The sequence below is a fragment of the Ovis canadensis genome, chromosome 18, assembly GCF_042477335.2.
Source record: "Ovis canadensis isolate MfBH-ARS-UI-01 breed Bighorn chromosome 18, ARS-UI_OviCan_v2, whole genome shotgun sequence".
NCBI classification, from domain to species: domain Eukaryota; kingdom Metazoa; phylum Chordata; class Mammalia; order Artiodactyla; family Bovidae; genus Ovis; species Ovis canadensis.
Window position 1 is genome coordinate 70460386 of NC_091262.1, and position 26272 is coordinate 70486657.

General features: G+C 37.0%; 1 protein-coding gene across 5 annotated transcripts in view; it reads left to right on the forward strand.

The window, feature by feature from the left end:
- Positions 1-22523, forward strand: part of CPSF2 (cleavage and polyadenylation specific factor 2) — a 32009-nt gene extending 9486 nt beyond the window's left edge. For all 5 annotated transcript variants that reach the window (XM_069559686.1, XM_069559688.1, XM_069559690.1 and 2 more), the window contains 13 exons: positions 350-509; positions 599-704; positions 1838-1967; positions 4135-4250; positions 5384-5571; positions 6233-6523; positions 14923-15023; positions 15372-15572; positions 17903-18055; positions 18750-18975; positions 19387-19686; positions 20852-20986; positions 21377-22523. In XM_069559686.1, the coding sequence (XP_069415787.1) occupies positions 350-509; positions 599-704; positions 1838-1967; positions 4135-4250; positions 5384-5571; positions 6233-6523; positions 14923-15023; positions 15372-15572; positions 17903-18055; positions 18750-18975; positions 19387-19686; positions 20852-20986; positions 21377-21469 (2200 nt within the window). In that variant the 3' untranslated portion in view covers positions 21470-22523. The remainder of the gene's footprint in view (positions 1-349; positions 510-598; positions 705-1837; positions 1968-4134; positions 4251-5383; positions 5572-6232; positions 6524-14922; positions 15024-15371; positions 15573-17902; positions 18056-18749; positions 18976-19386; positions 19687-20851; positions 20987-21376) is intronic.
- The last annotated feature ends 3749 nt before the right edge of the window (positions 22524-26272 follow it).

Sequence of the window (26272 nt, forward strand, 5' to 3'; positions counted from 1 at the left end):
CTCTTGAAATCAGTTTATAGGTGGTGTCTACTGTTTTCCTTCCTTTTTTGAAAAAACATGTCTAGACACTATATATTTACGTGCAACTCATACCAGTTTTGGTCTCTGTGTAGGACAGGGGTAGTACTAATTGAAATTCATAGGTGACGTAATTTTAGCTCTCAGTTGAGCATGGGTTCTCAGAGTCGGACATGACTGAGTGATTTCACTTTCGCTTTCACTCTTTTACCCCATCATAGTCTTCAGCTCAGAATACTGAGAGGAATCAGAACCGGCAAATCAATTTTGAGTATCGTGCCTGTTCCTTTAGGAACAAGACTCAGTAATAGCCGTCTTGCTTGTGTCCTAGGCACGTTCACCAGATCGATGCGGTCTTGTTGTCTCATCCCGACCCCCTCCATCTTGGCGCCCTCCCCTATGCTGTTGGAAAGTTGGGTCTGAACTGCGCCATCTATGCAACCATTCCCGTTTATAAAATGGGACAGATGTTCATGTATGACCTTTATCAGGTAATTTAAGCAATTAAAAAAAAAAACCTGTTTTAACACCCCTGCAGTGATCATTTTTAACCTTTTATTTGTATTATTTTTTTTTTTAGTCCCGACACAATACAGAAGATTTTACACTCTTTACCCTAGATGATGTGGATGCAGCCTTTGATAAGATACAACAGTTAAAATTCTCTCAGATTGTGAATTTGAAAGGTAAAACATGTTTCCAGTAGCAAATAATTGGGCAAATGGTGTTTGAACTACTGAAAAGTACAAGGGAAATTTGTAGTAAAAAATTATAGGCACTATTGTCTGAAGAATAAAAAAATAGCATTTTTTTTCAGAGGGAACTGTGAACTTCCCCCAAATCATCTGAATTTTAAAATATTCCAGGCTAAATTTTAATAAAATGTAACAGCTCAGGCCTCCTTTTCACATTTAATTTAGGAAGACTTACTTTGTGATTACTGTATATAATGCACAAAGGTAACATGGTCAGATTCTCGTTCAAAGAGCTCACAGTGAGGTTGAGGAGAAAAAGTAGCTCAGATGACTAAACGGAGTGATGGAAGTAAATGAAGTGCTGTGGCAGCACAGAGTAGAACATGACTGAATTCTAGAACATGAAAAGAATTTGTCATTTAATTAGGACAGGAAGTCATATATATATATGTCCCTAAATATATATTTATCATCTGTAGAGAAGGACATGGCAACCCACTTTCTTGCCTGGAGAATCCCAGGGACGGGGGAGCCTGGTGGGCTACCGTCTATGGGGTCACACAGAGTTGGACACGACTGAAGTGACTTAGCAGCAGCAGCAGCAACAGAGAGAACTATTTAAATATTTTCAGAAATTTGGTACCATAAATACGAAAAAATGGTGTACAAGTGGACTCTGAAGTTTAGCCAGAAGTAACAATGGTCTCAGCAGTTTGGCTGGTACTTAGTTTTCTATAGGATGCATTCTTTACCATAATGAGATTTGAATTGTCAATTTAGAGGTTAGCGAAGATGGAAACACTTCATAATTTAGGTGCACAATATGAATAGTAAAGTTTATTAGTTCATACTAAGTTATTGAATAGTAGTGGCAGTCTCTAGCCTTTTATTTTTCATGCACAAATATTATGTACAGAGGCATGATGAAATTATTAGCATGCCTCCATGAAGGTATGAGGTAGCTGGGGGACTGGAGGGTGAGACTTGCATTTCACTGATGCCTTTTTACTTTTGAATTTTGTATCATTGCACATGTTACTTATTAAAGAATAGCTAATAATAAATAACCTTTGTTTAGACTTGTAATAAGAAATCTGAGTATTGTCATTATCTTGTTGACCTAGGCAAAGGACATGGCTTGTCTATTACACCTCTGCCAGCTGGTCATATGATAGGTGGAACAATATGGAAAATAGTCAAAGATGGAGAAGAAGAAATTGTTTATGCAGTTGACTTCAACCACAAGAGGGAGATGTAGGTATATCAAGATAAAAGCTAATGGAAATGCTGGTCTTGTTTCATTGTTTGGAGGGAAATTTAAAAACAGTTTTCTTTAAACTAGAAATCTAGGGCAATTTAAAAGTACCAAGTAGTGAATATTTTCAAAGTTACTTGAATTATTTGCATTGTAAGGAAAAAAGTTTGATATGAGATATAAGATACTGTTTTGAAATTTACATGCAGATATCTACTCTATAAAAGAAGTATCTCTCCGGAGATGTTGCATAGGAGATTAATTTTTATGCATGAAATTATATTTTATATATTCTTGACTTGTTATTTAGAGGAACTTTGTGGGTGGGTTTTTAAAAAATTTTTGATAAAATTCATTAATACCATCTAATATAATGATTTAAAGTCAGACTCCCTTTAGAAGAGTAGGTAGCCTACCCCTTCTCCAGCGGATCTTCCCGACCCAGGAATTGAACTGGAGTCTCCTGCATTGCAGGTGGATTCTTTACCAACTGAGCTATCAGGGAAGTCAACTTAAAAGGGGACACAATAGTTTCATTTGAAAACTTCATTTTGTACTTACAGCATTTCTTTTGTAATTTTTATACATTAAGTACATAACTTTTATATTAGTATATAGTATCCTGAAGATCTTTTGTATCATATTAAGAAACATTTAAGGCTAATATGTTGAATTTTAGGCTCTTGTAATTACAGGTTAATGAGAAAAGACGGATATTTGAGTGAATGATACTCAAACATTTTGGGAAAAACCTCATTTTATGTCCTTTTTATCACTTAATAAGATAAATTTCAGGTGGATTAGAATTAATTCGAAAAGGAAACAATACTGGTGAGTCTGATCTCTTGATTTGGAAGACTTCAGTAAGCAGAAAGGAAATGGACCAAGTTATAAAGAAAGACTCTGCTACATTTGATTACATACACGTTCAAAATGCCTGAAACAATAAACTAAGTCAGGGCCTCCCTGGTGGCTCAGTGTAAAGAATCCACCTGCCAATTAGGAGACACAGGTTCAATCCCTGATTCGGGAAGATCCCACAGGCCATGGAGCAACTAAGCCCGTGCACCACAACTATTGAGCCTGTGCTCTAGAGCCCAGGAGCTGCAACTACTGGGCCCACTTCTCGCAACTACTGAAGCTCATGTGCCCTAGAGCCCGTGCTCCGCAGCAAAGAGAAGCCATAGCAGTGAGAACCTGTGCACCGCAATCAGAGAGGAGCCCCACTGCCGCACCTAGAGGAAGAAAGCCCGTGCAACAGTGCAGACCCAGCAGAGCCAAGAATAAACAACTAAATCAATTTTAAAAGACCTACATTAAAAGACCTATAAACTAGGGAAAATGTTTCCATAAAGTTGATCAAAGACTTATTTATAAGACCAGGTATTAATCAGAAAGCTACCAGTTGCAAAATGGACAAAAGTTATAAAGTCAAAAAGAGAAAACTTAAATGATAATGACTTTTTTAAATTAAATACCATTAAAATTGCTTTTAAATGGTAATGTTCTTCTGGGAATTATTTCATGAGTTGGTCATCGTTTCTGTTTGAACCTTTCTGGAAAAGGGAGAGCTTTCTCAAAAGGGTCAAACCTTTCTGGAAAGCCATTTAGCAATATTGTATATTTTAGTGAAAACATTTCTAGGAATGTGTCCTAAAGAAACAATCAGAAATGCAACAGAAGCTTTTTGCAAAAGTTTTCTTTGAGAGTATTTATAATGACAAAGAAAAGTAACCTAAATATCAATAAAGGGAAATGACCAAATATTTATTGTACAAACACACAGAAAGCTTTTATACTTATTAAAAATTAGATTTAGAAAATGGTTTTAATGTCATGGGAGAAAACTAGGGTATAAACTGGATATATAAGCATCTACATGAGATGCCACTTTAGTGAAATACATACACAGATACATGCATAGCGAATATGTACGTAGAAGGATATGCACCAAGATACTATGGCGATTATCTTTGGGTGATGGTACTCTGGAAGAGCTTAGTTTTTAGTTTCTGAATTTACTAGATTTTCTTATCACTGAGCATGTAAACTGTTACAGTTAGAAGAGGGAAAAAACCTTATAAAAAGGTTTTTTTTTTTTGATAAGAAAAGCTGTTGTTTATTTGAAGTGATACAAAGTATTCCTGTTCTTCAACTTCCTTATAGCCACTTAAATGGATGTTCCCTGGAAATGCTAAGCAGACCCTCCTTACTTATCACAGACTCATTTAATGCTACTTATGTGCAGCCCAGGAGAAAACAAAGAGACGAGCAGCTTCTGAGTATGTACTGCTTATGATCCTTTCTGCAGAGCTGTGGAGGTGCATGGTAGTATAATGACTGTTGGACATTTTTCTTGTCATAAGAGATTGGCTAACTCTAGTATTTTTGAAAGAATATTTTGTAACCATATCAATATTTTTACAAAAAGATGCTTTTGTTGGTTTGAATTTAACTTTCCTGGGATAGGTATAAAGGTTGGTTTCTTCCTGTTATTCAGCACATAGCTAGCTTTCCTTGGCCTCATTGAATGTCAGACAACATATTTTGATGTCTAGCGAACATCACAACATATAAAGATCTCACATAAATACTAGAAAAACGCTTATACTCAGAAAAATGAATGAAGGAGATAAATGAGGGTGTACATAGTCTGTGACTTTGGTGTTTGGGTGTTTTATACTCCAATACAGTAGTCTTGGTTCTAAAGAGATGCATCCAGGCCCTCCCTGGTTGCTTCTGCTCTGGCTTGAGCCCTTTTATCTTTTATTCTGTTTTTGTAAGCTGCATTGGAATTCAACAGGGTAAATCGGACTCCAATTTCAACATGTTTGAAACCACCACCTTCATTTATCTACTTAAAAAGTATGACATATACTGTGTTACTCTAAGATGATTTTCAATTCTTGGATTTTTGTTGTCGTAATTTATTTTTGCTAGAGTTTGATTTGACTAAATAATTCCAAGCAGATTTTCATCTAGAAAGTCTTTTATTGTAAGAAAGAATGTTAATTTGTCTTTTATTCTATAGGCATACATACATATAAAGCATGTATGTATTAAAGTATAAGTGTGTGTGTATAAATTTGGGAATTATGTTTCATAATGAAATTCATGGAGGTGAGAGGTGAGGTGAAGCAGGTGAGACCAGAGTGACCTGGAAACACAAAGCTGATTGCATTTGGCTTGTTAGCCCAATTTTCCCGATACATTATACAAATGTCATTATCTGTGTGTACTATGGGTGGAAAGGGTTAGACACCATGATTTATAATTTTTCAATTAAAAAAATAGAGTTAATGGCATTGTTATAAACCATAGTCTTAATAGTGAAAACATGAAGATAAAAGTTATCTTTATTCTTACAGCAAGACATTGATATGTCCTGTTGGGATTTTACATTCTTGTTTTCTAGCAAATGTCCTGGAAACACTCCGAGGTGATGGAAATGTATTAATAGCAGTGGACACTGCAGGCAGAGTTCTGGAACTTGCTCAACTCCTTGATCAGATTTGGAGAACTAAAGATGCTGGATTGGGTGTTTACTCACTGGCGCTCCTCAATAATGTCAGTTATAATGTGGTGGAGTTTTCTAAGTCCCAGGTTTGTTTTCATGTGATGTGTAATAAAGACGTTTGCTACAGAAATTGGACTTACGGAAAACAGTATCTTAAATGATCTTTGAATTTTCTTTTTCTGTTGAGGTTGATGATGATAATGATGATGATATAAACTAAAAATCAACCACTTAGTGTTATGTATTCTTTACATGTATTATTTCACTTAATCCTTAAATATCCTATGAAGTAGGTTCTGTTTTTGTTCCCCTTTTACAGATGGGGTACTCTAATGCGTAGTATCACAATCTGTAAAATAGGGACAGAAATAGAACCCACCTCATAGGATATAAATGTTAGACTTCATTTTTCTCTTCCTTTTGAATAAGCTCTTTTTCTTGAAATAGCAATATCTTGGGTAAGATATTCATTTAGAACTTATATACTACCTTCTGAATAAGATTTAAGGCGACATAACTGAAACGTGGTGTAAAATTACAGATTTTTAAGGATGAACATTTGGCTGAGGAGATTTGTTGGGGAATAGAAACAGACAAAAAGCTACTTGTCAGCATGGTATGAATTTAAGCAACCATTGGTGGAAAAAAAGACTTAAGATGGACCTTGAACTCCTGAACTATTGTAGAACACATTCAAGTTATAATGCAGTATTTTCTAATTATTGCCGTCTTTCCCCCCATTATTAGGTAGAATGGATGAGTGATAAGTTGATGAGGTGTTTTGAAGACAAAAGAAATAATCCGTTTCAGTTTCGTCATCTCTCTCTGTGTCACGGTCTTTCTGACTTGGCTCGAGTACCTAGCCCTAAAGTTGTACTTGCCAGCCAACCTGACCTGGAATGTGGATTTTCAAGGGATCTCTTTATTCAGTGGTGCCAGGACCCTAAGAACTCGATCATTCTGACTTACAGAACTACTCCTGGGACTTTAGCACGTTTCCTAATTGATAATCCTTCCGAAAAAGTTACAGAAATAGAGGTAAGTGCTTGTGTGTGAACCTCATCTTGAAATTGTTTGGGGGATACGTTATGCATGATGTTTATAACAGTCAGTGACCAAAAATAAAACTTGAAGTCGTTCCAGGATTTTTATCAGGGTGACAGTAGAGGGGCTTTAACAGCATGCCTTTCAGAGCTCCTAAACTGAAAGTTCTCAGTATCGAACCCTTAGAGTATCGAACCTAGAGAGTATGCATATATACTGTATTCTCACTCACTCTGAAAAATTCCTTTCACATTCTTCCCATAATTGAAATCTGGCTATCTCCTAAGATTTCTTTTTCCAGTAGCCTTCTCTTTGCTGCGTCATGTATCTGAGTGGCATAGGTGTCCTTGTTCTGCGTTGTAGCTTTCAAGCTATTTCTCTTCCCTCTGTAGCTCATGCCGTCAGACTTGAAAATAAGCTGGCCTCCTCTTGTTCCAGACACTTACTGTTCTCTTGGTCAGTGTCTGTCATCCATTGGTGCCTTGAGACCCTGGTTCACAGCCTTCCTGTCCACTCATGCTCAGGACTCCGTTTGTGATGACTTGAGCATCCATATGTATTGCCCTCTCAGTTCTTTGACACTATTTCTTTTCTTTTAAAAATTAATAACACTTTATTATTTATATCTTTGTGACCCTATGGACTGTCACCCCCCAGGCTCCTCTGTCCATGGGATTTCCCAGGCAAGAATACTAGAGTGGATGGCCATTTCCTCCTCCAGGGGATCTTCCTGACCCAGGGATCGAACCCCCGTCTCCTCTGTCTCCTACACCTTGGTGGACGGATTCTTTACCATTGAGCCACCTGGGAAGCCCTGACACTTTATTTCTTAATTTTTTCTTCCACTCCACCTCAGCCATCCCTTCCCGTGATCTTGCAGTCCACTCCCACGGTCCTACCTTTAGCCTTGTTATGATCTGCAGAGCTCTCCTTCAGGCAGACCGTTCTGGTCTCATAGCTGACTTTCTCTGGCACTCCCATGCCAACAGTGTTTTAGTCCCACTGGGACTTTTGAGTTCATGAACCTCATCACTTCTACTTAATCATCATTGCTGTATCTTCTGGTCAATGGTCCAGCATTATTTTGCAGACACCTTTCTTTTTATTTATTTATTTGAAGTATAGTGTGATTTACAAGGATTCAAAGTGATTCAGTTTTACATATGTATATATATATTTTTTTCTCAGGTTCTTTTCCATTATAGATTGTTAGAAGATGTTCAGACAGATAATGTTACAAGATATTTAACTCTTTTACCCTTCTTTCTGTTTATTGTACTTGCGTAGCAGGCTCTAGTTAAACCATTTGCTTAATTCATGCCTATACGCAAGCAATCTGATGTTATTGGGGTTAAATACACTGTGTGGAGAGGTTTTCCTTCACATTATTGACCTCATGTCAGACAGGCACCCAACACCAGCACTCCACACTCTGTGGAATAATGCGTCTCCCATTCTCTAGGAAGACAGTACTTTCTTTCTCCACAAATATCTTTCAGCCCATCTCAGCCCTCACCTGTAGCACATGACCTTGTTTCAAACTTAACTGAGAAGTAGAAGCAGTCAGGGAGGAATTCTCTTACCTTCTCATCACTAAATAGCCTAATCTGTCCTGCATCCACATTGCAGCCTTGTCTCCTGTTGCGGGAGCAACACTTAGCCAAATGACCCAAAAGCCAAGAGATCATTTTGCTTAGTAACCAACACATCGAATCTGCCAATTTTTCAAAACTAATATGATTTGTAAGGCTTCCCAGGTAGCACTAGTGGTAAAGAATCTGCTTACCAATGCAGGAGATGCAAGAGACGCTGATTTGATTCCTGGAGAAGGAAATGGCAACACACTCCAGTATTCTTGCCTAGAAAATTCCATGGACAGAGGACTACAGTCCATAGGGCTACAGTCCATAGGGCCGCAAAGAGTTCAACATGACTGAAGCGACTGATACTGAATGGTTAAGAGCTGGCATTCTTGTGCACACTTTTAGATGATTACTGTTTATTTTGTCTTCCTAGCAGTGATTTTAAGGACTGTTTAGTTTGTGAAAAGCTAAATGGTAAGGGTATTTAGTCTTTAACTCTGCTTAGTGCATGCATGCTAAGTCGCTTCAGTTGTATCCCTAACTCTGCTTAAGAAAAGCATAAATAGTAACTAAAATCTGATATACATTCACTATAAAAGCAGAATTATTGAGGAAAGATTCAGAGCGGGCATATCAAAGTAAAATACATACTATCTTTTGGGCTATTTAATAGCTTAGAAATATAAAGTTAAAAGAAAATATGAAGTTCAGAACTTGAAATAGTTTCATCAGATATGAAATACTAAATTTGAAAATATTAATTACTGGAAATACAATGATGGCTGGTATGCCATTTGAGGAATTAGTAAAAGACTATGAAAAGTGATTTAAGTTTGAAAAAGAAAATGACATTCTGAGCTGAAACTTGAAAATGTTTTAGGTTTTTAATATTTTGGTAAGTAATACTTGTGTCTAGGGTCTTTGCCCTCTCACCTTGTTAGGGATATTTCTTCTGTGGTTATCCTTTTTCTCTCCATTCTCTATCACCTCTTTCCTTTATCATGTCCAAAGTAGTTTTTACTGTTCCTTGTCCCCCGTTCCCAAGCTTGTTCTTTTCTGAGTCTTCCTCAGCTCATGGAATAGCAGCACTTTCCGCGTACTTACTCAAGCTCTAAGTGTAGATAATTTTAAAACATTCATTGACATATAATACATACATATAATATAAAGTTTGTGTATTGTAAGCAAACAGCATGATAAATTTTCACAGATTGAACACACAGGTTCTAGCTTATACCCAGATCAGAAATAAATTATTACCAATTCTCCCAGATGCCCCCTTCCTCATCCTCCCTATGTTTCCAAGGGTAACCACTTTCCAGACTTCCAGTACATAGACTATTAAAATTTATTTTCGATTCCTTTTCTCTCACTGTGTGTGTTAGTCACTGTGTGTGTGTATTAGTCCCTTAGTCGTGTCTGACTCTGTGCGACCCCTTAGACTATAGCCTGCCAGGCTCCTCTGTCTGTGAAATTTCCCAGGTGAGAATACAGGAGGGGGTTGTCATTTCCTCCTCCAGTGGATCTCCGCGACTCAAGGGTGGAACCTGTGTCTCTTGAGTCTCCTGCATTGGCAGGCAGTTTCTTTACCACTGGTGCCACTGGGGAATTTTCTCTCATTACCCATGTCCAATCCAGGAGCAATTCCTATTGACTTGACTTCCAGATATATCCTAAATCTGTCTGCTTTTCTCCAGCTCCACTCCCGTCATCCTAGCCCATGGTAAGGGTCTTGCCTGGGCTGTGCAGTAGTTTCCTAATTGACTTCACTGTTTTTACTTTTATGCTCCCTTAATGCTTTATTCTCGTAGCAGCCAAAGGCATGTCTTTTCCTTTCTCTCTGTTTCTGTCTCTCTCTTGTTTTATTGTTTTCAAACCACAGAACATGAAATTTACCATCTGAGCCATATTTACGAGTCCAGCACAGCAGTGTTAACTGTGTGAACACTGGTGTGCAACAGACCTCTAAAACTTCTCAACTTGTGAAACCCAAGCCCTGTAACCATCGAACAACCTCCAAAGGCATCTTTTAAAAATTTATCGTTTCGTGTCACTCCCTTGCTTGAACCCTCTGGTGACTTCCTTCTCTTTGGAAAAAATCCAGACTCCTTTCCCAGGGTTTCAAGGTCCCGCTGACCTGATCTCCGTCCACTTTTCTGACCATGTCTCATTCTGCTTTCTTTGCGCTCCACACGGCTTCCCTGCATCAGGGGCTCCTCTGCCTCTCCTGTTCCTTCACAGCTTTGCGCCTGTTTACTCCTTTACTCAGGTCTCAGTTGAACGGTCGCCTCCTCAGGTAGGCCTTCTCTGACTGCCAGTCTCCTACTCAGTTGCCAGCCCATCGCGTTATTTTCCCTGGCTGTCATTACTGTCGGGTATTTTTTCATGAGAAAAGGATCTTGTTTTTTTACACCCACTAGTACGTGGAAGGTCCTCAATAATGTGTAGGTTAACTTCATGAAACACCAGATGAGCGAATATGTAATAAACCAGACTTCTGATCATGTTAGATAAGAGTTTACTATGTATGGTTTTTTTCCATCTACATTTATCCTTCTCTAGAGTCAAATCTTATGCATTTAAAAAGAGCCAAAACAGTAAATGACTAAGGATTAAATGACTAAGGATTAACGAATTGGAGTAGATTTGATTAAGCAAAGGAATAACTTGGAGACAATGCAATGAAGAACTAGGAAGAAAAAATCTTAGGGTTGATTATCCTAGAAATCTGCTTTTGAATGTAGCCCTTAATTTTAGCTATCTTATGTGAAAATAAGATGGAAAGTAAAATTTATTATAGCAACGGGCATAAGCTAAATCATGGGGTAAATGTTTTTTTCAAGTTTATTTGTGGTTAAAACAGACAACTGTGTAAATTGCCAAGCGTGTACTACAGGAAAATAATGATACTTTTCTAAATTGAACTTACATTCAAGTATACTGCTAGGTAAATGTGAAATGCCAGAGGTAACATGTAAATCACTCTTTCATCCTACATAGTAGAATCACTTGATTTTGGTTTTATTTTTTTATTACTTTTTATTGTAAAATAATTTAAAGATTAACAGAAAAGCTGTAAAAAATAGTATACCCAGATTTCCCAATTGTCAGCATTTTATTGGCTTTGCCTTATGACTTCTTCATACACATACAGACACAGTATGAGATACTGTTTTGAAAGTAAGCTGCAGATACTCCATCATTACCTCTAGACACAGCAGTATGCAATACCTAGAAATGAGGACATGCTCCTGTAAGACTGTATCTTTATGATACATTGCTTAAATAAGGAAATAAATACTGATATCATACTGTTGATATTAATACTGTTTCATCCATTGACCCCACTTGACTCTTGGTGATTGCTCCAACAATGGCCTTTCCTTTTTGTTTGGAATGCCATCCAGGATGACACATTGCATTTGCTGTCAAGACTTGATATTTTTGAAGCATATATGTTCTAGATTTTTTTTCTATTCACATACAAATATCTATATGATCTTTTTTTAAAAAAGAAATGGGACCAAACTTTCCATATATTTTTGAATAATGAAGGTTGCTACAGATTTACCTTATTCAATACTTGGTATAATAAATTTTAAAATGTTCTTGAATAAGTGATTGAATTATTTGTAGTGATTCTTTAATAATACATTATATATACATACTTTGATTATTTAACCCAGTGGTTCCCAAAAGGATGGTGCAAGGACCCCTGGGGGCTACCTGAGACCCTTTTTTGGAGTCCACCAGTTGTTTTTCATGGTGATGATGTTATTTGTCTTTTACTGTGCCTACAATATTGACAGGTGAAAGCAGTGGTGGGTAAAGTGCTGGTGCCTTAGCATAAATCAAGTCTGTGGCACCAAGCTAGGTTAATCACTGCATTTTTCATCACCGTACACTTGTCGTTCAAATAAAGTTGCAGTTAAGAATATCCTTGGTAAAGTAGTAAAAGTTATTTTATTAAACTTACAAACTTTTATTAAACTTTAATAAAGTTGTAACTTTATTAAATCCTTTCATAAAGAACCTCTTAAAATAATCTTGGTGTCAAGATGGTAAGTATACAGAAGCACTTGTGTTACATACTAGGTTGGCCAAGAGTTTGAGTTTTTCCCTAACATCTTACAGAAAACCCAAATGACTTTTTTTGGCCAACCCAATATGATGTTTGTCTTGAAGAAATCACTTGGGTAATTGCTTGAGTTGTTGAGTTAAACTAGCTACTTGATTTCCTGGAACACCAGTTTTACTTGAAATGACATGGTTATTCAGACTTTGTATTTGGGAAATATTTTCCCAAAAAAGAATAATTGAGCTTGTGACTCTAAGGAAAACAGTTGACAGCATTTCTTGCCTCAGTCTGATAAAGCTGAAACTTTCAAGTGAAAAGTAGCATTTTGGAAAATTTAGCCTGTCACTGTCAGATTGACAACATGACTTTTCTGGTGAGATGGTGGTGTTATTTGCAAATGTTGATTTTTAAAAATATTGTCAAATTTGTGTAATATTGTGTAATTTATGAACTAATATTCATAAGTTAATGAACTTAACTGTGTGACTTAATGAACTAATCTGTGTAACTTAATGAACTAATATTTTCCAAATATCTAATGCATGAAGTTGCAAAGTAATGTACAAGTGAAAAATCCAAGTAAAAAAAGATCAATAAGTAAATTTTAATGTAACAGAGTACAGAAGTTATGGGTATGATGAAAGATTCCACATTACAGCTAGCCTTTAAGAAACCACCACTTTTTGAGTTTTAATGTAATATCAAAGAAGAATATTCATGAAAAAGCTATTTAAAAATTTTTCCAGCTATTCATCTGTGTGAGGCTGGATTTTCTAAATATACTTTAACCAAAACGATATATGGCAAGAAGCAGAATGTGAGAATCCAACTGTCTTCTATTGAGCTAGATATTAAAGAGACTTGCAAAAATGTAAAATAATGCCATACTTTTTACTATTTTTTTCTTGCTTTGGAAACTGTCATCTTTTGTGAAAAATGATGTTAACATTAACATGATATGAGTGATTTTATTTTTAATGAACAAATTTTAAAAAATCTCTTAGTTTTAATTTATGATATGGTAAAATATAAATAAATATAACCTACAAAAAACAAAAGTTCTTCAGGGTTCTCAGTAATTTTTAGGAGTTTGAAAAGAGATGAGTGGAGAAGGAAATGGCAACCCCTTCCAGTATTCTTGCCTGGGAAATCTCACAGTCAGAGAAGCCTGATGGGCTACAGTCCAGGGGGTTGCAAAGAGTCAGACACAACTTAGCAACAACACCACACAATCAGGTAGATCGTGATTTGGGGAAATACTTCTTGATGGAAACGTGGCATAAAACAGAGAGTGATACGACATAGCAATATGGAATATGGAGTTTTGCAAGAAATAAAAATATGTGTATGGAATGTGCCGTGCTGTGCTTAGTCGTTCAGTTGTGTCTGACTCTTCGCGGCCCCAGGGACTGTAGCCCAGCAGGCTCCTCTGTCCATGGGGATTCTCCAGGCAAGAGTACTGGAGTGGGTTGCCATGCCCCCCTCTAGGAGATCTCCCCTACCCAGGGATTGAACCCCGGTCTCCCACATTGCAGGCAGATTCTTTACCCTCTGAGCCACCAGGGAAGGCCATGTATAGAATGATTGTTCCAAATATTCAAATAATAAGGTCTGGGGCTAAAGAGAAAAAAAAAATAGAGATCAGCAAATTTGAGAACTACTGATTAGATCATTCCATGCGGATGGATTTTAAAGTTGTGTCCGGTTTTTCAGTCTTGTAAACATTGCTGCCATGTACTTTTTTTCCCCTCACGTGTGTGTGATCATTTCAGTAGATAACTTCCTAGAAGTAAAAGTGCTGAGTTAAAAGGATAGGTACATCTTTAGTTTTAGATGTTGACAAATTGCTTTCGAACATAGTCGTCGTATTTTCCCATAGTGGATGAAAGTAACCTTTCCCTATTAGTGATTACTATAGCCAGTTTCATAAATTAAAAGATGGTTTTACATTAAAAATTTTTGTATTTTTCAAATATCATTTGGGTCAAGTGGTAGAGAATCACCTGCCAGTGCTGGAGGTGCGTGTTCGATCCCTGGGTCAGGAAGATCCCCTGCAGAAGGAAATGGAAACCCACTGCAGTATACTTGCCTGCAGAATCCCATGGCCAGAGGATCCTGGTGGGCCACAGTCCATGGGTTGCAAAAAGTAGGGCATGACTTAGTGACTAAACAACAACAAAAATTATTAGTAAAATTGGATATGTTTTCATGACTATTAATCATTTTTATAAAGTGCTTGTATATCATTTTGTCCTGTTTTATTGTGTTGACCATCTTTTTCTTAACATATTTGGAAGAGCTCTTAGGAAAAAGTAGCTTCTGATAGTCAATAGTGCTGCAGATAATTTTCTCAGTTTCTTTTCATTACATGAGATTAGAATATCAGAGTTTTTTTTCCCCTCGTTACCATATTTATTCACCTTTTCTTTTCGGTTTTGTGTCATTTGTAGCTCTCACCTACACCAAGTTATAAAAATACTTTTCTGTATTTTCTTTGCCTGATTGGTGATTTTTAACCAGTTTGATTTAAATTAAACCCATCCTGGAAATGTGACAGCTCAATTTTAGTACTAATCTAAATAGGACCTGTGATTGCACGTAATAGAAACTTGAATATTTCAGAGGAAAATTTAGTTTAAAGATGATGAATCAATTTAGAGATGTATTTCTCACACCTCACTGCCTTAACCTCCTAGTATTAATGCTTCCTTTCATCTGCTGTTTTTCTGTAGTTGAGGAAACGTGTGAAACTTGAAGGGAAAGAACTTGAAGAATACTTGGAAAAAGAGAAACTAAAGAAAGAAGCTGCTAAAAAGCTTGAGCAGTCAAAAGAGTAAGTTGTTTTCAGGCAGATTAGAAGTTTTTATAATTTGAGAACTTGTTTCTACACAAAAATGTTTAATTGAAAATACTTAAATTTTCTTTTGACTTTATTGCTTTCCATACATCTTTCCAGTGGTGCTAGAATTCTAAATTCTTCTCAGTGCTAATGTTAGCATATATTGACTAGTTGGCCTGTTACTAATTGGCAGTTTACACTATATTTCACAAAATAGCAGTCCAATAATACTGTATTATCATTGAATTAATATTGACTGTTAATTTAAGAATAATTTTATAAATATTAATTAAAAATCATTTGGGGACTTGCTGATCTGTACCTTTTCACAAACTCCCTTAGGGCGGACATAGATTCTAGTGATGAGAGTGACGCTGAGGAGGACATTGACCAGCCATCAGCACACAAGACCAAGCATGACCTGATGATGAAAGGTGAAGGCAGTCGTAAAGGAAGTTTCTTCAAACAGGCTAAAAAGTCTTATCCTATGTTTCCTGCCCCAGAAGAAAGAATTAAATGGGATGAATATGGAGAAATTATCAAGTACGTGAGCGAAACAAGTTTTCTTGCTTCTAGATTGGAGGTAGTAACTGTGTTATCATTTGAGTGCAATGAATTTGGTCCTTCTGGTCATCATGTAGTTTCTGAGTAGCTCAGCTTGAAAGATACAGAAAACTTTTAATTTAAAATGGAAAAATAGGTTGAGGAACATCTAGAAAGTTACTATTAAAGGAGAACTGATAATTTTATTACTTAGGTATGTGAAATGTTTTAAAAGATGATTACCACTCTTTCCCCTCTCCCCACTCAAAAAGAGGTAAGGGCCATGCAGGGGTTCCCAGGTGGCGCTAGTGGCAAAGAACACCAGTGCAGGAGACGTGAGAGACGTGGGTCCGACCCCTGGGTGGAAGGATCCCCTGGAGGAGGGCATGGCAACTCACTGCAGTGTTCTTACCTGGAGAATCCTATGGACAGAGGAGGCTGGCAGGCTGTGATCCATAGGGTTGCAAAGAGTTGCACACCACTGAAGTGATTTAGCACGTGTACAAGGGACATGCATTGGAAAAAGATGTATGATAGGAAGAACTTTTGACAGCTAGAGTTAAGTTTGGGACATGGGTTATGTTTCAAGTATTGCATACCTGTTTTAGTTATAAGAGGAATAGGAGATATCATTAGTGGAACCATGGAAAATCTATCTACACCTTTAGAAAAACAACTGAAATCACATGTTCGAATCACAGATTTGAAAACACTAGTGTCCTGGATAAAGATCAGTAAATGTCAGATGCCTTAGCATAGTGCCCGACGTCTTTCACAGTTGGGTCTCTCCCCACTTTCCTATTACATTTTTCTATATTTCTGTTACATTAGTGTGTGTTCTCCATTCTGGTGGTACCAGCCTTCTCTCAGTTTCTGCCTGCTCAGCCTTTTCTTTTTTTCTTAATTGGAGTATAATTGCTTTACAGTGTTCTGTAAGTTTCTGCAGTATAATGAAGCGAGTCTGCTACATGTAAACATACATCCCCTCCCTCTTGGCCTCCCTCCGACCGCCCCTCAACCCCACCCATCTTGGTCTTCATGGCTGCTCAGCTTTTTCATGTCATGCGTTTACACATTTCTTTCCTTCAGCCTTGTTCCACCTTCCCACCCCAGGCTTTCAGGCTGCTGAGTCTGGCCTCACAAACTCCTGGAAAGCTTCCCTCTTCTCCCCCACCACCCCAACACAGTTAGCTCCCTCTCTTTTACCTTCTTTGTTCTCCTTTAATGGTATCTTGAGCATATGGTCTTAGGTCATCCTTGGGTTTAATTAGGAAAATTCTACTGTTTACTTGGCCTGCTAAAGTAGTAGGGAAAAAAGCTAACGATCTAAACAGTGCTGGAGAGTTTGCTTACCGCTTCACTTAATTAGTGCCAGTCTGTTTAGCATATGGACAGGGCTCTTTAGCTTCAATTTTCTTATCTTAAAAATGGAGGTAAAATAAAATAGGTTGTGCTTTTAAGGCACTCAGCATAGCACCTGACTCGCGGTAAATGCATGTTGAGTGGTTGCTGCTTGCCATTGTTATGTGGATTACAGTTGGCAGTGGGCTACAGTTGCTCTGTGGATTACAGTTGGCAGTGGGCTACAGTTGCTCTGTGGATTACAATCAAAGATACTGGGCTCCTGCAGCAGTCTAGGTGCTGGTGGTAGAGGCCTGGATTGTCAGAGAGTGTGAGGGGATTTGGGGCTAGGGCATGATAAATACTGAGATTAGAGAGAATGTTTAAAAAAAAAAAGTTTGCCTTTAAAAGTTTGCCTTTTAATTTTAACATAGAACTCTCTCTGATACTCAAAAATAAATGTGCTAGTTAGTAGTTTGTTGAAATAAAAGTGAAGGCTTTTGAGGGAGCTAATGATTTGTATCTTGGTCTTCTCTGTAATAAGCACAAATGGAGAGTCCTCTGCTTTCATCAGGCAGGGAAGGAATAATGGGTGGAGGCCCGTCTTAGGGAAACTAAAGGAGATCTGAGATTTGTAAGATTGGAAACTGACAAGAGAAGCCACAGAAACTGAGAAAATGAATAACTGGAACAAAGGAAGGGCCAGGTTGCAGTAGTGCTTGTAGCAGCCTCTGAGGTCTTTGAAAGCCTGTCTAGATAGGGCCTTTTCACTCCTCACATGGTGTGTTTTAAAGTGTACTTAAAGAACCTAATATATGCTGTCATTTGATTACTGAAATTGTGAAGTTGCATTGACTTTGCATCAAATGTGTATTTGAATCCTGAGATATGTGAGGAGTCTAAAAATTGTGCCATCTACTAATTAGTTGTATATATTAAATAACATTAGCTTGCTTGTTACTACTTCTAATTAGAGGCTTATTATTTAGACCAGAGGATTTCTTAGTGCCAGAACTTCAAGCTACTGAAGAAGAAAAAAGCAAATTAGAGTCTGGCCTGACAAATGGAGATGAACCCATGGATCAGGATTTATCTGATGTTCCTACTAAGTGTATTTCTACAACAGAATCTATTGAAATAAAGTAAGTGCGTTTGTTGCATTTTGCAAATAGATTACAAAGTAAAATTTTAAGTACTTGAATTATATAATTGACATTGTTTCAGAGGTTATATTTCTGAATATTCACTAGCAAGTTTGTGCTTAGTTAATTTTTTTTCTTCTTGTGATATATGGGAGTTGTTCCCTTTATTAATGACATTGGAATGCCAAAGTGAATTGGTGGTGAGGAAGGGGTTAAACTTCACATTGTACATTTATATGAAGAAGCATTCTTTCTGGTGTTTTTAGTAAGTTGAGTAGCAGGTGAACTTGTGTAATTCACAAGTTTAATTTTTCTAAGAACTTGTTTAGTAAAATAAACACCTTGACTCAATTACCTCTAGGGCACTAATATCTTAAAAACACCACTGTGTCTTAAAAATATCAATTGTGAACCTTTTCCCCCTTTCTGTTTAGTACAGTTAACAGCAGCAAATGATCATTTTGGAATATATACATTTTTAAGGTTATCAGAGAGCAGAGTGGCTTATTTGTCTAGTATCATTTAGTATACATTCTTGAGTATAGCTAAGCACTTAATAATACATGTTAACAATATAACACAGGTATATTCCTTAAATCCTCATGCTACATGTTGATACATTTCTTTCCTGATGATCAAAGCTATTAAAAACCTAATTTTAGAAAAGGAAACTTGAATAATCATCTAATTACAGAGCCAGGGTTACTTACATAGACTATGAAGGACGCTCTGATGGGGATTCCATTAAAAAAATCATCAATCAGATGAAACCACGCCAGCTAATCATTGTCCATGGACCACCAGAAGCCAGTCAGGATCTTGCAGAGTGCTGTCGTGCATTTGGTGGGAAAGATATTAAAGTATACATGCCGAAGCTGCACGAGACAGTTGACGCCACTAGTGAAACTCACATCTACCAGGTAAGCGTGCTGGCCTTCAAGCAGCAAGTCCTAAGGGGTGAGATTATTGGTGGTTTCCAACCTCAGCTCCACATCAGGAGAGCTCTGGGGGAGTCAGGGGGGTGCAGTGTTTTCGGTACATTAGAATCACTGCAGGTGGGACCCTGGCATCAGTAGAAACGAAAATTTGCCATGTGGTCCCAGTGTGCAGTCGAAGTTACGAACCTTTACTTCGGGAAGTATACAGGGGCCCTAATGATCTTACGGGTCATTGGGTCATTACCAGTTACAGTGAAAATCAGATGAGTGAAAGATTTTTAAACTTTAATACACAGTACTAAAGTTAGAAAATTATAATAATAGGTCATATTTAATTGTCAAGTTATACTCTGTGGGCTTTATTTCTCTTTTTCCCCTTTGCATCATATCTAGGTGAGATTAAAAGATTCACTTGTCAGCTCCCTCCAGTTTTGTAAGGCAAAAGATGCTGAACTAGCTTGGATAGATGGTGTCTTAGACATGAGAGTTTCCAAAGTGGACACAGGAGTTATTTTAGAAGAAGGAGAACTAAAGGATGATGGAGAAGACTCCGAAATGCAGGTGGATGCGCCTTCAGATTCCAGTGTCATAGCGCAGCAGAAGGCCATGAAAAGTCTTTTCGGAGACGATGAGAAAGAAACAGGTGAAGAAAGCGAGATCATTCCTACTCTGGAACCTTTACCACCTCATGAGGTAAAAAAGCACGTGGTGCTTCTCCTCTCTCCCTTAATTTACCCTTTGAATTTTCCTTCTATGTTTTGAACCATTTAAAATGTGTCATATGTAGACTTATTTTGAAGTTTTTAAAAAAATTACTAAAGATAACGTCCCTGTGCTTGTGCGTGTGTGTCCTCTATGGCAAGAGAATAACAATAGTTGAGAACCCTTCAGCCAATCTTCCTTCTAAGACATGTAATTGTTCCGTGATTTGTTTTTTCCAGAATAGATTTTTAAACGTTAAGTTTGATGATTGGGAGGGTCCCCTATCTACTTCTATTATAGTTAGGAGATTTATAATTCCATTTTCTATGTTGCCTATTCAGTTGAACCACTTTTGTTTTTGATATAGTTAGAAATGTTTTATTTAGTAGAGATATAGTTTTAGCTTGGTATTTTGTTTACGTGTTCTCAAGAGATAGCTAGTTAACTGACAGAGCTGTAAGATAGTTTAACATACGATAATGTTAAAAGCACATCAAGAGAGTCTTACACGACTGTCCAGTTGTCTTTAGTCCTTCTATGCAATAAGGAATGAAGAGATGGCCTCTTTCATCAGATCCCCTTTGAGCACAACTCTTGAAATTACAGGAAGGAATTAGGAACTTTTCTGTCTGCGCCAAAGCTGGCACTCTCCAAAACAACTTCAAAGTAATGGCATTACATTGAACCACTTGCCTTTCTGATTCTAAAACCCACGGTGTCCACCGCATTCACAGTGAGGCGGGAAGGACAGTGGAAGCGGGATCAGGGACAGTTATCCTCTGAACCATATACAAAGGACTGGGATCTGGAAAATGAAATTTCAGTTCAGTTCTGCCTACTGGCACTCTCGTTGACCCCCTTCGGCAAGTGGGTGAGTGAAGAGCATAACATTATCAAACGTCTTTCTGTTATTATGAGGCATGACTAATAAACTTAATTGTGAAACATTCAGAAAATGTGAAGGGCTTTGTAATGTTAAATAAGGAGGTAAAACTCAGAATAACAACTGGGAATGTGATTTATAGACTAGAAATGATCTGTCAAAGGAATTCAGGGGATAATAGAAATTATCTTTGAGATCATGTGTTACTTCCCTTTATTCAGTACAACTCTGTGTCTGTTTGAAATTCTTCTTTCCCCTCTAACCTTACCTCAGGTTCCTGGACATCAGTCAGTTTTTATGAATGAACCAAGGCTGTCAGACTTCAAACAAGTTCTTTTACGGGAGGGGATCCAAGCTGAATTCGTAGGAGGTGTGCTCGTTTGCAACAATCAAGTGGCAGTCCGCAGAGTAAGTGTGTTTTTAGTAAGGAAGGACCGAGTGAACAAATGCTTCCGGTATTTTGTCATTTTGAATTCTGTAATTCTTGATTGAGTTAATTTTACAAACTGGAGATCAGTAAATTAAATTTATAGTGATGACCTTGAAGGCTTTTAAAAGGGACTGTCAAAGATGTGATATATAATTTTGTTGTAGATTTTTATTATTTGAATCCTCTGACATTTATATGTCTATGTAAAATTCATGACTGGAATATTATGTTCATGTTCTGTGAATCAGAACAATCACTTCCTAATCAATCATAAAGTAACCTAGTTAATATGTTTTGGTTATCATGTCTGCATATTAATGGATAGAAAATGTACTAAAGAACTTTTTTTTTTTCTACTTGGTTTCTAGACGGAAACTGGACGCATTGGATTAGAAGGCTGCCTTTGTCAAGATTTTTATAGGATAAGAGACCTTTTATATGAACAGTATGCCATTGTGTAAAGGACATGATGTCAAAAAGTATCTGTTTGACCTTTCTAAGAAAAAAGGATTTTTATTCTAAGCTTTTGCTTTTTTGTTTTGTAACATATAAAAAGAATCTGCCAGAAAAACTTAACATGCATTTGATTTTTAAAAATGTAAATAGAAACCATATTGCTGATGCTCAAATGAGCATGCTGCCTTTTGGCTTTCAGAGTATCAGAGATCCTTACAAGTGCACAGGCCTTGGAGTTGAAGGTAACTGGCTTCCTTTACAGACCTCTTATTTTAGAAGGGCTTTTACTTGAATTAAACAATGCAGCTTCGCAAACCTGTTCATGGCCTTAGAGAAGCATGTTTGCATGAATTCTTGCAAACTGTTTCTTATATTTTCTGGAATGAAAAATTGCTATAAAAAAAACCAAACTGAGAACACGGTTTTTTGAGGCCTATGTATTTAAAAAACAGAAAAACCAAGAGTATGTGCTGTAACTCTTGAATTCCTGTATGCAGTTTCCTTCACATGGAGCCTCTCTTCTCCGTGGCATCTTTCCCAGTGATTCACTCTTCCATGAGATGGGATACATTTTGTTCAGAAGTCAGTTTTTATTTCCCCCATTTCTTATTTTATCAAGATTTTGTTCCTGTTATTGTTGTTCAATTTGAATTATAACACTGTCATTTGGATATATATAATTGAAAAAAACTCCTAGTCTTAAAGTTTAAACACATAACTCACAGCTTGGTTACTTTATTGGAGACTGTTCAGTGCTTTGCTTTCAGAGGAACAAATGTTGAACTTTACATTTTTATAAGGTAACAGTATAATTAAGAGTTGTAAATGTGTTCATCTCTTAGGTTTGCTTTCTCCTAAGGTTGCCCAAACAGTGGTTGAATTTTATACATATTGCTACAGAAATAATACTGAAGTTGTACAAGACCATCCTTCCTATGTTCATGTCTTTCTTGGGGCCAGCAGCCTCGATACAGTGTAAACCACTTGTGTTTAAGAGTAAAAACAGTACATGCAATTTGCATTGAACTTAAAAATGAAAATCATGTCACCCTGTTGTAATTTGTTGGTGCTTTTTTTAGAATGTAGCTTAATCATGACTGACCCTTCTTAATTATTTAACCCCTCCTTTCTCTACACTTTTAGCATTTTTAGAAGAATCAGTCTTCTTGTTTAACTTATATGGAACTGTGCATAGTACAACCCAGTGATATCATACAAGAACTCTTTTCAAATGCTTACAGAGCTCTTACTGTGAGTTAGATTGCTGATGCAAAGTTTACAGCCTTCTGGTACTGAAAACCAGATATACAAAACAATATTGCAGGTGATGAAGATAAAGGGTATGTCTTTTTTGTAGAGCTTTGAAAAAAAATCACTTCAGCTCTTACTGCTGAATAGAGTAAGCCTAGAATTCTATTTATATTCCAGGGAAAAGAAAGTCTGCACTTGTTTGATGGCTTAAAGCATCAGGTTATACATATTACATTGCAGTACTGATATTGAAAAATCATTTCTTGCTTTGTCTTCCTATTGTCCTATGAAGAGGAATTGAAGATTGCTGTGCTAACTAATGTCAGTGTAGGAGCAATGGTTTTCATCTGTTTCTAGATGACAATATTACTGAAATATCTAAAATGAAGATATTTGTTTAGTCTCAGTTGCATAAGAAAAATGTAAATTTTAAAAAGGACTCTGAGATAAATCATGAGCTCAGAGGAACTTTAGATTATTATTTTTCAGAAGCAAACTAAATACAGTGGACCATCAGTTGATATCTATAAATAATTTGGTTAAAAAGAAATTTTATTCTGTGATTCGTGTCAGTGGGATTATAAATGTCAAATATTACAGACTTTTAAAAAAATTCTCATGAACCAGTAGGTGGCCTGAAGCAGAAGTGAGGAAATCAGTTTTCTAAGGAGGGCCTTTGCCTTTAAAAAAATTTTTTAGATACAATTCACATATCTTTAAAATTCACTCTTTTAAGTTACATTCATTGGGGTTTTTTTTTAGTATATTTATAAAATTGTGCAACCATTACCAGTGTCTAATTCCAGAGCACTTCATCACCCCAAAAAGAAACGTCATATTCATTAGCAGGCACTCCCCATTCTCACTTCTCAACTCTGGGTAACCATTAATCTGTTTTCTGTCTTTATGAGTTTACTTATTCTTGATAGTTCAAAAAAATGGACTCATACCGTGTGTGGCCTTTTGGGTCTGACTCTTCACTTGGCGTAACTTTGAGGATTCATCAGTGGTGTAGCATGTATCAGTATTCTTTTTGTGGCTGAGTAATACTCCATGTGGACGCACCACATTTTGTTTTAGTCCATTCATCCGTTGAGAGGCATTTGGTTTGTTTCCACTTTTTGGCTATAATGAATAATGCTGCTCTGAATGAATATTTGTGTACAAGTTCTTGTATGGGCATGTGTTTTCAATCTAGAGAGGCATATACCTAAAAGTAGAATGGCTAGATCTTACGGTAGCTCTGTGTAACCTTTCAAAAAATTGCCAGACCGTTTTCCAAAGTGGCTGCACCATTTTCCATTCCTGCCAGCAATGTATTTGGATTCCAGTTTCTCCATGACCTTGGCAGCACTGATGAACCATTATCTTACTTTAGCCATTTTAGTGTGTATGAAGAGGTATCTCATTATGGTTTTGATTTCCATTTCTCTAATGACTGATGGTTTTGAGCTTCTTTCTTGTACTTATTGGCCGTTTGTATATCTTCTACAGGTAAGTATCTGTTCAGATCCTTTGCCTATTTTTAAATTGGGCTATTTATCTTTTTATTGCTAAGTTAAAGAGTTTATTTTTATTTTTCTTAATGTTTTCTGGATACTAAATCCTTAACATATGTGACTTGCAAATATTTTTTCCCATTTGTAGACATTTTTTCCCCTCTCTTGATGGTGTCCTTCAAGACACAAAACTTTTAAATTTTGATGAAGTCTAATTTATCTTTTACTTTTTAGTTCCTTGTACTATTAGTGTCGTATCTTAGAAAGCCATTGCTTCATCCATTGTCACAAAAATGTATGCCTATTTCTTTCCTAAGAGTTTTGTGGTTAAATATACTTCTTACATTTAAGTCTTTGATTCATTTTGAGTTAATTTTTATATGTGATGTGAGGTAAGGGTCTGATTTCATTCTTTTGCACTTGAATATCCAGTAGTGCTGGCATCATTTGTTGAAAGACTATTTCCTCATTAAATTTTATTGCCACTTTTGTTGGAAATCAGTTGCTCGCGAATGTATGACTTTCTTCCTAGAGTCTTAGTTCTGTTTCACTGATCTGCTCATCTACCCACATCTATCTGTATGCCATACCACATTGTTTGGAATACTGTGACTGTATCAAGTTTTTAAGTCAGCAAGGGTACATCCTCCAACCTTTTTCAAGATTATTTAGGCTATTCTGGTTCCCTAGCGTTTTCATATGGATTTTAGAATCAGCTTATCAATCTCTGTAAAAAAAAGCCCCCTCACTTTTAATAGGGAAAAAAGGTAGTTAGAATTTGTAACTTAAAATCTTAGACCATTAAGGCTGAGCGGGACTGTAGAATTCATCTAGTTTGACACACTTATTTCAGTGTTGAATGAATGGGCCTGTGGAAGGGAAGGGATTTGCTTAAGATAGGTAGCTAGTCAGAGACAGAGGTGGAATTGGAACCTAGCCTTCATAGCGTTCATTCATTTGATACTAAATTAATCTAGAATCCTTACAGAATCCACGAATTCAATACTAAAATAAATATGTTGAACTAGATGAATTCTGCAGTCTGAGATTTTAAGCTGTAAATTTCAACTACGATTTTTCCTGCACTGCTGTACTACTCTGGTTCCTTAGTTATAGTCACTTTGTTTAGGGTGAATATATTCACTTTATCTGCTGTAAGAACAGCATGAACAGTACCTGCTCAGAGAGGACTGCTTCCATCCTGTGTGATGGCCAGTAAAGGTGGGGCGGGGAGGTGGGGGGGTGCAGACAGGGTGGGGACAGAAAGGGTAAATGTCACATCCTGTACTTTCCTTTGATTTTAAGGTTCTAGAGGTTTACATAAAATAAGGTTTATTGTCCTTTAAATATTGATGAGCACATTACCACTTAAGTCAAAGGGTGTAAATAGTGGTTGGTGATTGAGAGATCGATTGTGTTTGCTTGTTTATTTGGGTGGTGGTTGCTCCCCACCACCCCAACCCCTTGTTTATCCAGCCATGTGGCATCTACAGAGTGGATGGGATATGTGACGATACATGGAACTAGAGAAGGAACATTCAGATCTGCTGCCTGGGTGAGCATCAAGGGAAGGTTTTTCTCTTTCTTGTGCTTTTTCTCTCACTCTAACCACCTTAATTGTGTTTATGAGAAAATACCCCAGATTGTCAAAATAAAAATGGAGGACTTTGCTGAAAGTGAGGGTATCTTTGTTTCTCTCTCCCATCCATCTCTATGCCCACCTCCCCTACCCCACACACATACCCACACAGCTCTAGTTTTTTGGTGCTTTTTCCTTCATTACTCAAGTCCATTTCATTTCAGTTCGTGAAGTTAAAATGTGATTTCGAGGAGCAAAACAGTAGAAGTTTGGAGAGTTTTGCATCTTTCCTCACTGTTGAAGAGAACCGCAAGTGAATGTGCTTCTTTTGTGAAATTGTTACTGATTCCGTGGATCCTACTCAAACTTGATACTGACTGATAATTTCAAGTGGAGAATACACAAAGGATTCATAAGGATGTACTATATCACTTTCTGAATTTATTTTTAATGTTCAGTATCCAATTTATCATATGTAT